We start from the raw sequence: 13,579 nt of genomic DNA, 5'->3' as shown, positions 1-13,579 counted from the left end.
AAGTGCCCTCCTTCATACCCACCACCTGGCTCCCCCAACCTCCCACCCCCCCGCCCCTTCAAAACACTCAGGTTGTTTTTCAGAGTCCATAGTCTCTCATGGTTCACCTCCCCTTCCAATTTCCCTCAACTCCTTTCTCCTCTCCATCTCCCCATGTCCTCCATGTTATTTGTTATGCTCCACAAATAAGTGAAACCATATGATAATTGACTCTCTCTGCTTGACTTATTTCACTCAGCATAATCTCTTTCAGGCCCGTCCATGTTGATACAAAAGTTGGGTATTCATCCTTTCTGACGGAGGCATAATATTCCATAGTGTATATGGACCATATCATCCTTATCCATTCGTCTGTTGAAGGGCATCGTGGTTCTTTCCACAGTTTGGCGACCGTGGCCATTGCTGCTATAAACATTGGGGTACGGATAGCCCTTCTTTTCTTAAGGCAAGGCACAAATGATTTCTCTCTCTCAGGCTTATTAACTTTTTAGGAATAGGGTCTTTTTCCAGAGCTCCTAAATATTCACTGGTTACAGGTCATAACTTCTCCTTCAGCCTCCTAAGCCCCTAAGAATGTCCCCAGTAGACCTCTTTCTTCAACCTCTTTTCAGACTTTGCAAGGTACGATTTCCTCCTACTTTTTTTGTGGGTGAGTACCCAAGTCCTCCTGACCTCTGGTGCATTAATCCCAGGTCCTCCCTTTCTCAAATCACCTAAGAACTCTTTTCCCAAAACTTCTCTGGTTGTTCACTCCTGCTACAACACAAAGCAACATGGCTAAAGGCAGATGGAGGGGACAAAGTGTCCCAGTAGGTTTCTGACAGAGATGTGAGCTCCTGGAAGCCTGTTATCTCTGTAATGTTCTCCTTGGGCTTGCACTTTTGAGAATTTATATTACAGGTATTAACTTCCAAGCCTGACAGGATTGAATTGACTTTGTATTTTAACATGAAGAGAAATATAGATGTATAGGTTTAATATAGTTTCAATTCTTTTTCAATTTTAGAGGGAAAGTCCTTAGATTCACATCTTCTCTTTTAACTCCTCCTTTCAAGCATGTATTGCAATATAATTTAAACCATTTAAAATTTTAGAATAAAAATTATCATGTTTATTTTTCTTATAAATTAACAGTTTTTAAATTTTATAAATTAGCAGAACTTTGTTCTCAAACAAAATCTTTGCAGATTCTCCTTATATAAAATAAATAAAAGTCAGTTTGCTGGGAAAGAGGAAGAGGGCAGCCTTTGAGATATTTCTGCAGTGAACATATTTGCAAACACACTATTTTAGAATATAACCATACTTAATTGAATCTAAGACACCAACTACTGTAAGACATACCACGTAGCACCAAGAAAGAAAAAGCATTGCCAAGCAATGGCATGCCACTGATGGATTATAACACAACAAGCCAATCTCAAAGATGTCAAAAATGTGGTCAGTGTGTAGCTGGGATTGATGATTATAGTAGTATAAATAAATATAAATATAAATCATGCTCATTTACTGACATGGTCAATCTGAAAGTTAAATTTAATTGAAGCAGCAGCACTAGCTTCACATAAATGATAGTTTTCATTTATTGGGCATTACTAAGTGCTATGCCCCCAAACAAATGCCAAGGGGAAGGTTGCCCTAACACTCCTAACCTTCCTTCCATTTCTTAATAGTCTCATTTACTGAGTACTTGCCAAATGCAGAATGGATTACATGGATTATCTCATTTAATCCTGACGAAAACACTCCAAATTTGGTAGGCACTATTCTCCTACATTTTAGAGGTAGAAATTGAAGCTCAGGGAAGGTCAGTGACTTAGCCAAAGCATACAATTAGTAAATGTGGCAGATCAGATATGATGACTTCAAAGGCCATACATGTTCTAATTTTGAATGATTTAATTTTTTAGAATTAAATCATTCTCAAAATTGAGAAGGACTTAGAAGTCATTGATCCTCCATTCAAGAATTCCTCTCTCCAGCATCCCTAGCAGATGATGTTTTCAGTATATCTGACCAGATAGATAAGAGTCTACCCAAACCAGTAATTATCAAACCTGCCTGATAATAAAAAGCATCTGGAAGCTTTTTTTAAATTCAAATTCTTAGGCCTCTCTTCCAAGGTTTTTTTGCTTGCTTGGTTGGTTTTTTGGTTTGGGTTTTGTTTTTTTTTAATAGGTCTGGAGTAAGGCCTAGAAATCTGTACCTTTGGTAAGCAAACCCAGATAATTCTGATACATGGGCAAGTTTGCAAACCACTTATGTAATCTCTCAAAGCCTTAGATGGAAACCATTATTGGAAGAAGAAGTTGAATTTCAGCCCCATCAAGGAAGTAGTGACTTCTGTACAAAAGAATAATGATGCCATGTTTCTCTGTTAGTTAGAATAATCTAACAATGAAACATGAGTAAGGAAAGCAACACCTACGGGAAAGCCCACATGAATCATTGACCCTACATGCTTTGGGAAGGGCTAATTCCTCTCACCAACCAAATCTGAGCCCAGACCCACTCCCAGGTGCTATCAGGAAGAAAAACATCATTGCTAGTTAAGATGTGACGTGTTGCCAGACTAAGCCCAAAATGCAAATTTCCTAAGGATGGTTCTGTCCCATTGTTAGCCCCACACACACACTCTCATTGGCTTCTCCATGACCCAGAGATTAGAAGTTGATGTCTTACCCCCAATAAATCAGCCCTAGAAATTTTATATAAAGAGATATGAGAGTTTCTTGTCACAGTGTGGGGAGGGGAGATTAAGGAATTCTGGATGCAAACTGAGGGCAGCTGAGTACTTGGCAGGTTTACTGATGCATTAGAAGGGGTGGGGGTGCACTGCTTTCAAAATAACTAAAAGTGAACTTCCTATCCGGCTAATTCAGCAAATCTCAAGTCCACTAAGATTTCATCCAGCCTTGGCCCTGAAATCTGTACAACACCCTGTCCAATAGAAATTTCTATGATGATAGAAACATTCTAGATCTGTACTGTCTAATATGGCAGACACTACCCACATGTAGCTATTTTTTTCTCTATTAAACTTAAGATTTTTTAATTTTTTATTTTTTTATTAACATATAATGTATTATTAGCCCCAGGGGTATAGGTCTGTGAATCGCCAGGTTTACACATGTAGCTATTAAGCACTTGGAATATGGCGAGTATGACTGAGTAAAGAAATTTTTAGTTTTATTTAATTTTAATTTCAACTTAAGTAGCCCATGAGATTAGTGGCTACCATACTGGACAGCGCAGTTCTAGAGGGACTACCCTAGACTTGTCTTGAACTTTGTGATCAGAGCTGCCTATTCAACACCAACTTTTAGGAAAGCACCAAAGTACAAAGCTTGAGGAGATAAAATATGTCAGGAGAGAGTGCCATGAGGGACCCAGGATATAAATCAGCATCTGCCCAGTATTCTTGGCCACCTTAGGGAGAAGACAGAAATGACTTCAGGGATAATCCAAGCAACTGTGAAGATTTCAGTTATTAAAGTCCATCCCAAAACAGCCGATCAAAGGCCAAATGCAGGGTGTGGTGTGATTTCCGTGCAACTCTTCTCATGCTCTGCATATGACTGTGACAATTTTTAATTTCTTCTCTTCCTCCAGCCAACTCACACTCACTTTCTTCTAATTGTTTCTATGCTTCATTACCCACCTCTTTCACCAGCTAGTTTTGCTTGTATCTTATGTCCAAGAAACTGCATAACTTGGCCAATCGGGTCAACCAGTCATTTTGGTGAGAACTCTGAGTTGAGATAGTCATTGGACTGAACTGATAAGCCAGCCAGAGCTCTGTGCTGATAGGATGAAAGGGGCTTCCCAGTTTCTCTTCCATGCATGTACATGTCCTTTGACTGAGATAGTTCTGCCCATGTACAAGTATCAAGAAAAATACCTCTCAAATATACAAAACACAAAATCCTCAAAGAGATGAAGAAAACTGTAAGAACAGTAGGGGGCTCCTCCTCCATCTGTTCTATGAGTGCTTCTTGAGGTTCCCTTGTGTATCAGGCATTGCATTAGGCTCCCAAATTGGGACAAATAAAGTGTCTCTATCATGAGACATAAAGTAACAAAAAGGTTACTGTAGTGAAAGAGCTATTTACTGAGTTTCCACCCCACAAAAAGTATCCATTTCTCATAACACTCCTAGAAGGCAACTATTACCATCCTGTTTTTATACATACAAAGGTGGCTCAGATGTACCCAAGATCATCTCAGTCTGTGTGCTCTTTTTGCTTCTCCACACTGCCCACCTTGTGCAGTCTCTTCCTCTATGTAAACCGTGAAAGATTCCAAGCATTTTGTATTTACCTTTACCATAAGAGATTAAGAGTACCCAGGAGACCTGGTGATCAGAAGACCCATTTTCAGAGACTTAAGGCAGGAAGGAAGAATCAGTGCCTCCCAAAACCAAGAAGAAAAGGGCTTCCTATGAAGAATATTGTAGTTAAGCAGGTGGTTTTTCAGAGAAAACTTACCGGCCACCATACCATACTTCGTCCTGCCAGGAAGAAGCCTCCAACAGTCCCACGATTAGTGGAAAACATAGCCTGAGGAGGAAAGGTCAAAAATTTAATAGTAAACTAGAACAGAGCGACTTTGCCAGCCAAAATGACACACCTCTCCATCCACATATACTTGCACTTTCTTTTATCCACTTCATGTACTGAAATACTTCCACATTCCTTACTCCCTTGGAGCTCTTCTATACTTAGATGAAGGAAGCAGTGATCTAGATTTGACAGACAAGAAGACTGGAGCTCAAAAGGTTTAACAGCTTGCCCTTGTGCTAGCTCTGAAATGAGTTCACAGTACAGCTCCAAGCAAATCACCCAACCCAGACCTATTTGTTAAAAAAGGGGAAATGTAACTTTTTGTGCATTTTTTACAAGCATACTCAAGGTGCCTAATGAAATATCATTCTTTTTAAAAGCACTATACAGTATGTGAACTATATATCTATAATGTTATCAAAACAAAAAGAAAAAGAAAAATGCTATAGGAATGCTTGGTGCTTGTACTAAATACACTAAAGATGGAACATTCAAACTCAATTCAAAACTTTCCTCTCCATGATGTCAGTAGGAGCTTGCTGGAAACATTACTTTACAACATATTGTGAGTACTGTAGAATGACGATTATTATAAATGCAGAAGAAGGAGGGGATTCCTTCTGACTGGGGTGTCAGGAAACCTTCACAGAAGGAACAGCACTTCAACAAGTCTTGAAGATAGAATGGGATTTATTAGAGAAAAGAAGGAAAGAACATTTTAGATGGTGGGAACAGGATGAGCAATAACCCAGAGATACAACAGCAGCAGTGTGGGGAGGAAGGGAAGAGTAAACAGTGTTACCTGGTGAACCTGGCTGAGGCATATGAATGAGGAGAGGGGTGAGAAGTGAGAGCAGATCACAGACCCTCAAATGCCAGGCTAAAAAATATAGCCTTTATTCCATAGGCAGTGTGGAAGCCACTGAAGGTTTATGAGGAGAAGAATGTCATGCATCTTCAATAAATGACCACCAGCACCCTTGGAATGGTCCTTCTCAACCGTCAGCTTATTCCTGGTGCAGCTCAGGCCCAGGCCCAGTCTTCCAGCTCAAAACTGGGACGGTGTCTCTGTCCGTGGGCTCCTTCCTCCTCCCTCTTTCTTTGTTTTAATTTATTTACTTGAATTCCATTAGCCAGTACAGCCCTCCCACTATCTATGTCTGTGGCATTCCCTTAGCTGGTCACTTGCTAATCTTCCTGAAAATGTTAATGGTTGATAATAACTTAGCCTTTTTAAAGGTGTTTGCATTTTCACACATGACCCCTGAGGCCGAAGAGCATCACTGGTCCAAAGGAATTAACCTCAGATGGTGACATTTCAAACACTGAAAACTCGCCATCTATTCAGCAAACATGTCTACTACAGATTGCATGTTGCTGAATGCTCAGACTCCAAAGATGGACTGGACTCAGTCCTTTAGAAGCAGGGTCATTCATACATCCAACAACCAAAATAGATTGGTAAGCACCCCTATGTGCCAGGCAGTGTCAGCGAGATCATGCTCAGATATTTCTGGATTCCTGGAAGGATCCTCCCTCCCAGAGGACATACTCTTAGGGTTTCCATAGTGGTTTCTCTAATAACAAAGGGGCTAACAGACCCAAGGAGCAAAGAAGGTAGCTAGGGGCTCAACAAACATGTCCCAAGGACTCAGGCTATGGAAGTTTGCCAGGGAAAGGCCATTCTGAAAGTCACTCTGAAGTCAAAGCACATGGATAAGCCCCACGTGGTATCGGAGGGACACAAAAAGTGGATTTGGGGCCCATACACAACATTTCCAAGCTGGTCTCGGAAATTAAGAGCTTAGAAGAAGAATGTGAGAGTAGAGACTAGAGTGGGGAACTGGATAATTCAGGAAAGATGTTGGTGATGGATAAAAGACAAGGAGAGGTGTTTCTAAACCAGGACTTCTCTTCTCTAGAATGTTCATCCCCTCCTCTCCACAAGCCCAGACCCTGCAGAGCCATCCCTCAAGGTCCCTCAAATGTGACCTTCCCCCATAAAACTTTACCTGAAACTCCTCCACAGAAACTTCCTCCTCTCCTATGGCCTCCTCCCCTTCCCAAACAAAAATAATCTCTCTTCTGTAAACATCTAGAGAACTTCCTCCATACCTCATTCATAGCCCCTACATTTTTTTTTACTCTGTGTTACCATATTACAATTTTTCCAGCTTTATTAATGTATATTGATAAAAATTATTTGTTTTTAAGGGATACAATGTGATATTTTGAAATACATATTCATCGTCAGGGGCTGGGGGTGGAGGAAACGGAGAGATGTTGATCAATAGGTAAAAGGTAAGGGTAACTGAGTGACTCTATCAGTTAAGCCACCAACTCTTGGTTTTGGCTCAGGTCATAATCTCAGGGTGGTGAGATGGAGCCCCAAGTCAGGCTCCACACTCAGTGGGGAGTCTGCTCAAGATTCTCTCTCTCCCTCTCCTTCTGCCCCTCCCCACTCCGTTCACTCATGCTTGTGCTCTCTCTCTCTCTCTAAAAATAAATAAATAAATTTTTTTTAAAAAGTGAAAGGTAAAATTATAATGTGAATAAATTCTGGAGATCTAACTTACATCATGGTGACCATAGTTTATAATACTGTATTGTATAGTTGGATGAGGCAGCCCTGGAAGAGGGTAAAACAGAACAAAATAATGTTGGAAGAGATGAGGATGGTGACAGGGACTTTAGCTGTGAGTGTCTTTTCTAAGATGATGAAACACAACAGGCCAGGATTGCTCTATCTGGGCAGCCCAGAGATCATGCAGGAGTCAAGGTGCCTATCCCTAAACCAAGGCACTTTGATAATCCAGTAGAAAAAAAGAGGAATGTAAACTGGAAGAAATCCAGCACGTTAAATGATCGGGGCCCAGAAACACTGACTAATGGGGAAGATTAAATGTAGACAAATATCAGCAGACTCATTAAGTAGCATTTAACAGGACAAGTGATACTGATTCACAGATATTTGAAAAGTGTAAACACCATAATCAGCAGGATTGGCAGAGGCTAAAATAAGATTGGTTAGGGAAAGAGAGATTATCAGTGATTGTCTGGGAAACAGGCAGTATGGCACAGCTAGCAAATGATGGATTCACATCTTCACTACAGCACTTATAAGGTGGGGAGGGGTGAGGAGGAAGGCGGGCAAGGTGGCAAAGCCCCTGGTACTGTGGAAAACCAAGAGTCAAAAGCCCTGAGTTCCAGGAACAATTCCATGTACTGCAACCTTGGACAAACCACAACCACATGGGTCTTCAGTTTCCTTCTTCTATGGGGATTAGCATTCCTGCCCTCCTTTTCTTGAGGTTTCCTGTAAAGATGCACTACCCAGTTGATGGTTTTTGCCCATTTTACTTAAAAGGACAAAAACAATTCAGGGCTTGCTTCATATCATGGAAGGCAAATGATTAATAGTATTCTTTTAAGATTTTATTTGAGAGAGAGAGAGCACAAGCAGAGGTGGGGCAGAGGAAGAGGGAGAAGCAGACTCCCCACTGAGCAAGGATTCCCCATGTGGGACTCTATCCCAGGACCCTGGGACCATGACCCAATCTGAAGGCAGCTGCTCAACCACTGAGCTACTCAGGTGCCCTGATTAATAGTATTTAAAAGACTTCTCCATAGAGAATTTTCAGGTTCATCTCTGCAGATCTTTAAAACAACCTTGGGGAATCATAAGAATAGGTAAAATTGTACCTATTTACACCTGAGTAAACTGAGGTTGAGGTGGGTTTCCCAGGGTCATAGAGATAGAACCATGTCAAAGCCAGTAGTAAACTTGAGATAGGTGACCGTGGTGGTGGGTATTAAAGAGGGTATGTATTGTATGGAGCACTGCGTGTGGTGCATAAACAATGAATCTTGAAACACTGAAAAAATAAAATTAAAAAAAAATAACTTGAGAATCCTGGCTCCTAGTTGGACACTTCTGGGAAGGTGAGACTATTGGGGAACAGTCAGTCACACTGACCCCTTGGAACACTAGGAGAGGTTTTTACTCACATCTGGTTTCTATAATTACTTAAAAAACAAACAAACCAAAAAAAAAAAAAAAAAACTTCCTTTTATCCCTAAAAAAAAACGAAACAAAACTCTGTGGCCATGGAAGGGCTAATGTCCACACTCCTCCCCTCTAAATCAAGAGTTCAACCACCTGCTGCCCTCTCAGCATCCTGGCCCAACACCCCAACCAAAGCCATTGAGAGTGTCTGGAATATGTGCTCATTTATATTTTTTTTATGATTTACTTATTCAAGGATGCCTGGGTGGCTCCGTCGGTAAAGAGTCTGTCCTTCGCTCAGGTCATGATCCTGGGATCCTGGGATCAAGTCCCACACCTGGCTGCCTCCTCAGTGGGGAGCCTGCTTCTCCCTCTGACTGCCCCTCCCCCCCCCCATTAGTTTTCTCTCTCTCTTTCTCTCTCTCTCTCTCTCTGACAAATAAATAAAATCTTTTAAAAAAATTTATTTATGAGAGAGAGCTCAAGTGCATGCAGGAGTGGGAGAAGGGGCAGATGGAGTGAATTCTCAGGCAGACTCCTGGATTGTAGAGCCCGGAGCCTGGAGTCCAAAGAGGGGCTCAATCCCATGACCCATGAAACATGACCTTAGCCAAAACCAAGAAATGGTGGCTCAACTGCCTGAGCCACCCAAGTGCCCCTGGAATATGTGCACATTTAAAACATCTCATCATCTAGTTGCTGGGTGTGCCAGAGTCTGTCATGGTGAAATTTCTAAGTTCCAATTTCCAAGGCTGCTAAGAACAAGTTTCTCTGGTTTGGTGTGTCCCCAGTCCCCAAGGGGAGCCACAGACACTTCCCTCTCCCCAGCACCAGGCCACCCTCCGGTCTTCCTCCTATTCCTCTTCCACCCAACTTTTCCAATTCTCACTCATTCCAGCCCCTGCACTGGCAGGTCAGCCTTTCCCAGGAGGACCCCTACAGCAGCCCCCATTACAGGCTGCCCCGCAGCCCCTGCAGTTGGCAGAGGTTTGTGTCCTTCCTGCTCTGAATTGTTTCTTTTCCAGTCAAAACTGTATGACTAAGAAGAGGCAGAATAGTCCTAGACTCCTTAGGGTTTATCTCCCAAGCCAAAATATCTTCCCTGCAGCCCCAAGCTGTCCCTCACACTGGCCCCCAGCCTCTCCAATTCTCTCCACCTCCTTCTCTGCTCACAGGCCAGGGGTATCCTCCTTGGATCTTCCTCGCCAGCTCCCATGGGCAACCCTCTTCTTTCTGCTCATCCTTGCTTGACACCTCACCTCACACTGTGCCCCCTTGAACCCCTCTCAAACGCTTCCAAGTTATTTTCAACCCGCTCCACAGACCCTTAAGCCCATCGTCCCCTCCTCACAGCTCACCGGTGCCATCGCTCCTCTGTGAGCCCCCCTTGTCCCTCCTGATGGCCCTTGTCCCTCCTGGTGGCCCTTGTCCCCTTAGCCCATGTCTCAGGGCCCTCACATACCCACAGCCCGACAGCCATCACCACCACAAAGTAGATGACGATGACAGAGATGTCGGCCGCATTGCGGATGCGCTCGTGGGGCGCGAGGGGTGCGGCAGTGGCGTTGGTCATGGAGCTCCAGGTGGTACTGTCCATGGCGGCGGCGGCGGCGGTGGCGATGCGTTGCTCCAGCCCAGGCCCCTTGCTCTTTATACTGCCTCCGGGTTAATGATCAGCCCCTGCTAGGCGGGGAGAAGGCACCCTCGAAGTCACGTCCCTGCCCCGGATCTCCTGCACCGCGCCGTCGGGAAGCAGCCTTGGACGCAAACCACGCTGAAGGAGGAGCAGACGGAGCTGTTGGCAGAAAGGTGGCAGGCGGGCAGGTAAGGGCTGTTCGGTAAGTGGGGAGGGGCCGGCCAGGGGGCGGTGCCCGCCTAGCACAAAGGCCCGCTGTGCTCCGGCAGCGGCAGCGGGCACCTGGCCCGGCAGCTGCAGAGAGGGTGCGGCTTCATTGAAGAACCAGGCTGCCTGAGGCCAGGGGCTTAAAGGCTTCAGGTCACCTGCCACTGGATCAGTACCAAGCCCTCTGTGGACAGGCTTCTCCATGTGTAAAATGGGTGCAGGACTGTTCCTAGGAATCAGCCAAGTTATTGGTCTCTATGGAGAAAATTCTGGGGAAGATCAGTTGTCAAATATTGCTGGAAAGAAATTCAGAACAATTGCAGTCTCTTGACCACAGGGACAGCCACGTCCCTACCCACCTTTCTGACTCCCCTGCAGCCCCCAGAGACAATGTTATCCACCCCGCCCCCACCCCTGGTAAGGATGAAGAAAGGGGATCCCGCTGGGAGCTATTTCCTTGCCCTGTGCCTCAACCAGCAATGTGATTTGGGGCCCTTATGATCCAGGTTGGAGGGAAGACACTAGAGAATCCTTTCCATGGAGCTCATCAAACGCTGACCCTTTTGGGGAACTCAACCTGCCCATCTGGAGACACATGTCTAAGCTGAAAGTCAGGGCTCAACACAGAGATGGCTGAGAGAGGAGGCATGACTCACCCAAGATCACACAGTAAGCCAGTGACAGCGCTGGTCTTTCAGTCTAGGCCATGGCAGGCCTAGTTCAGAAAAGGGTTGGAGATGCTCTCAGGAGCTGGTGCTGGAGGTCATAGAGCAGTCACTTTGGAGAGGGGAACCATGCTGGTGTGATATGTGACCACATAAGCCCTGCCAGGACTCTGTTCTGCCTCAAGCCCTCCCTTCCCACCACTAGACAACCATCCAATGCCCAAACACCAGCAATTCATTCCTTTGTACCTCACTGAATCTGAGGTCCACTCCCCTTCTCCCCCATCAGCACTTGTTCTTCCTATTGAGGTTGCAGTCAGAGAATCATTATTTATGCAGCATCCATGTAGGTCTTCCCCATTTCCCCCCACCCATTGCCCAGGGCCCATGATAATGCTTGGCCATAGGATAAGGAATTCCTCTTCTGGAGAACCTGGACACAGAGACTCTTCAACATGGATGCCTTCCAAAACTCTGAGCTTAGCCATCAGCCACAGCTTAGAGCAACTTGCCTTTCATCCACGTGCATCTCTTCCCAAATTTGGCAGAGCATTTTCACCTGGCTTTGACCAAGCAAAGCCCTTACCCTCAGGGAACATCTAGTCTGGTCTGGAAGTGAGCTCATCCACAGCAAAAGTCCAGCCCTGAACGCCCAGCTGCAGGCAGCCAGCCTGTGCTAATTTCCAAAAATGAAGTTTGGCAATGAGCAAATCTGAAAAGTGAGCAGGAGGAAGGACCTGAAGTACTAAAAGACTTCAAAGGATAGAGAGAGCTATCACCTAATCTTTTTCAGACAAGAGAACATGGCCAAAGAAGGAAAGAAAGGTCACCTTGGAAGAGACCAGAAAACATAATTCACTTCATTCCTTTATTCATTCATCCTTGCAACAGAAAAATACCCTCTATGTTACCAGGCCATATGTGCCAATGCTGGGGATACAACTGTGCACAAAATTCATAGGGTCTTCACCCTCACAAGTCCTCTAGTCTAGTGGGGGAGATAGATCATCATAAAAAATGAGACAAATACCTATAAACTTAGTATTGTGATATGTGCTTTGAAAGAGACATACTAATGTTCCAAATGTGTAGCAAGGATTTTGACCTGGGAATGAGGTGGAGTTGGGAGAAGGCCTGGAAGTTTCTGGTCATGAAAGAGGAGTGAGCCAGGTAAGGTGGGAAGGAGGGATATACCGGGAGAGGACAAGCTGGGGGTAAAAATAAAAACTAAATAGGGGCACCTGAGTGGCTCAGTTGGTTAAGCACCCATATCTTGATTTTGGCTCAGGTTATGATCTCTGGGCTATGTGATTGAGCCCCATGTCAGGCTCCACACTGGCCGTGGAGCTTGTATAAGATTCCCTGTCTCCCACTCCCTCTGTCCCTCCCTCTCCCTCCAAATAAATAGATAAATAAATAAGCATGTAACCAGCAAGTAACCTCCCCCTTTGGTGGGTGGGGAGGACAGGGGCAAGAGATCTCCAGAATGCCTGAGGTCCCTCTGCAGTTTCTGTTCCTCACTGATCTCCTCCAAAAGGACAATTTAACTCAAGAAAAGAGCAGAAAAAAGAAAGGAAACAACACAGAGATTCTGCAAAAAAATTAAAAATAGAATTACCATGTGATCCAGGAATCCCACTTCTGGGTATATATCCAAAGGAAATGAAATCAGTATCTCAAAGAGATATCAGCACTCCCATGTTCATTGAAGTATTATTCACAATAGCCAAATTGGAAACAACTTCAAGTGTCCATCAACAGATGAATGGATAAAGGAAATGTGGTATGTGTATGTATCACATACGTGTATGTGTGTGTGTGGTGGAATATTATTCAGTTATAAAAAATAAGGAAATCGGGGTGCCTGGGTGGCTCAGTGGGTTAAACCTCTGCCTTCGGCTCAGGTCATGATTCCAGGGTCCTGGGATCAAGCCCCGCATCGGGCTCTCTGCTCAGCGGGGAGCCTGCTTCCTTCTTTCTCTCTCTGCCTGCTTCTCTGCCTACTTGTGATCTCCATCTGTCAAATAAATAAATGAAATATTTTTAAAAAAAGAAAATCACGTCCTTTACATCACTACGGATAAACCTGGAGGACATTATGCTAAATAAAATGATCTAGACAAGTATGTGCAATCTAAAAAAAGTCAAACTCATAGAACCAGTAGAATGATGGTTACCAGGGGCTACAGGGTGGGAGAAATGGGAAGAAGTTGGGCAAAGGTTACAAACTTACAGTTATAAGATGAATAAGTTCTGGGATCTAATGTACAGTATGATGACTATAGTAAACGATACTGTATTGTATACTTGAAAGTTGCTAAAGGAGATTTTAAGTGTTCTCACCATGAACACACATGCACATACACAAGCACACAAAATGGTACCTATGTGAGCTACTGGATGCATGTATTGTGCATATATTAAAACATCACATTGTACACCTTTTTAAAAACCATGCTGTACAGCCTCATTTTTAAAGAAAAGAATTATTTCTCTTTTGCAG

The 13,579-nt window shown here is 43.9% G+C and overlaps 1 protein-coding gene across 1 annotated transcript in view; it reads right to left on the bottom strand.

Annotated features, from left to right (window-relative positions):
* The window catches only part of SLC5A1 (solute carrier family 5 member 1), a 68,597-nt gene extending 58,425 nt beyond the window's left edge, over positions 1–10,172 (bottom strand). Inside the window, exons 1-2 of the mRNA XM_032883228.1 lie at positions 10,031–10,172; positions 4,488–4,559 (exon numbers count right to left, since the gene is read on the bottom strand). Of these exons, the coding sequence (XP_032739119.1) occupies positions 4,488–4,559; positions 10,031–10,165 (207 nt within the window). The 5' untranslated portion in view covers positions 10,166–10,172. The remainder of the gene's footprint in view (positions 1–4,487; positions 4,560–10,030) is intronic.
* Between the last annotated feature and the right edge of the window lie 3,407 nt (positions 10,173–13,579).

The sequence above is a fragment of the Lontra canadensis genome, unplaced genomic scaffold (genome assembly GCF_010015895.1).
Source record: "Lontra canadensis isolate GAN:19392208 unplaced genomic scaffold, GSC_riverotter_1.0 scaffold87, whole genome shotgun sequence".
Taxonomy (NCBI): domain Eukaryota; kingdom Metazoa; phylum Chordata; class Mammalia; order Carnivora; family Mustelidae; genus Lontra; species Lontra canadensis.
This window is presented reverse-complemented; position numbering and strand designations above follow the sequence as displayed.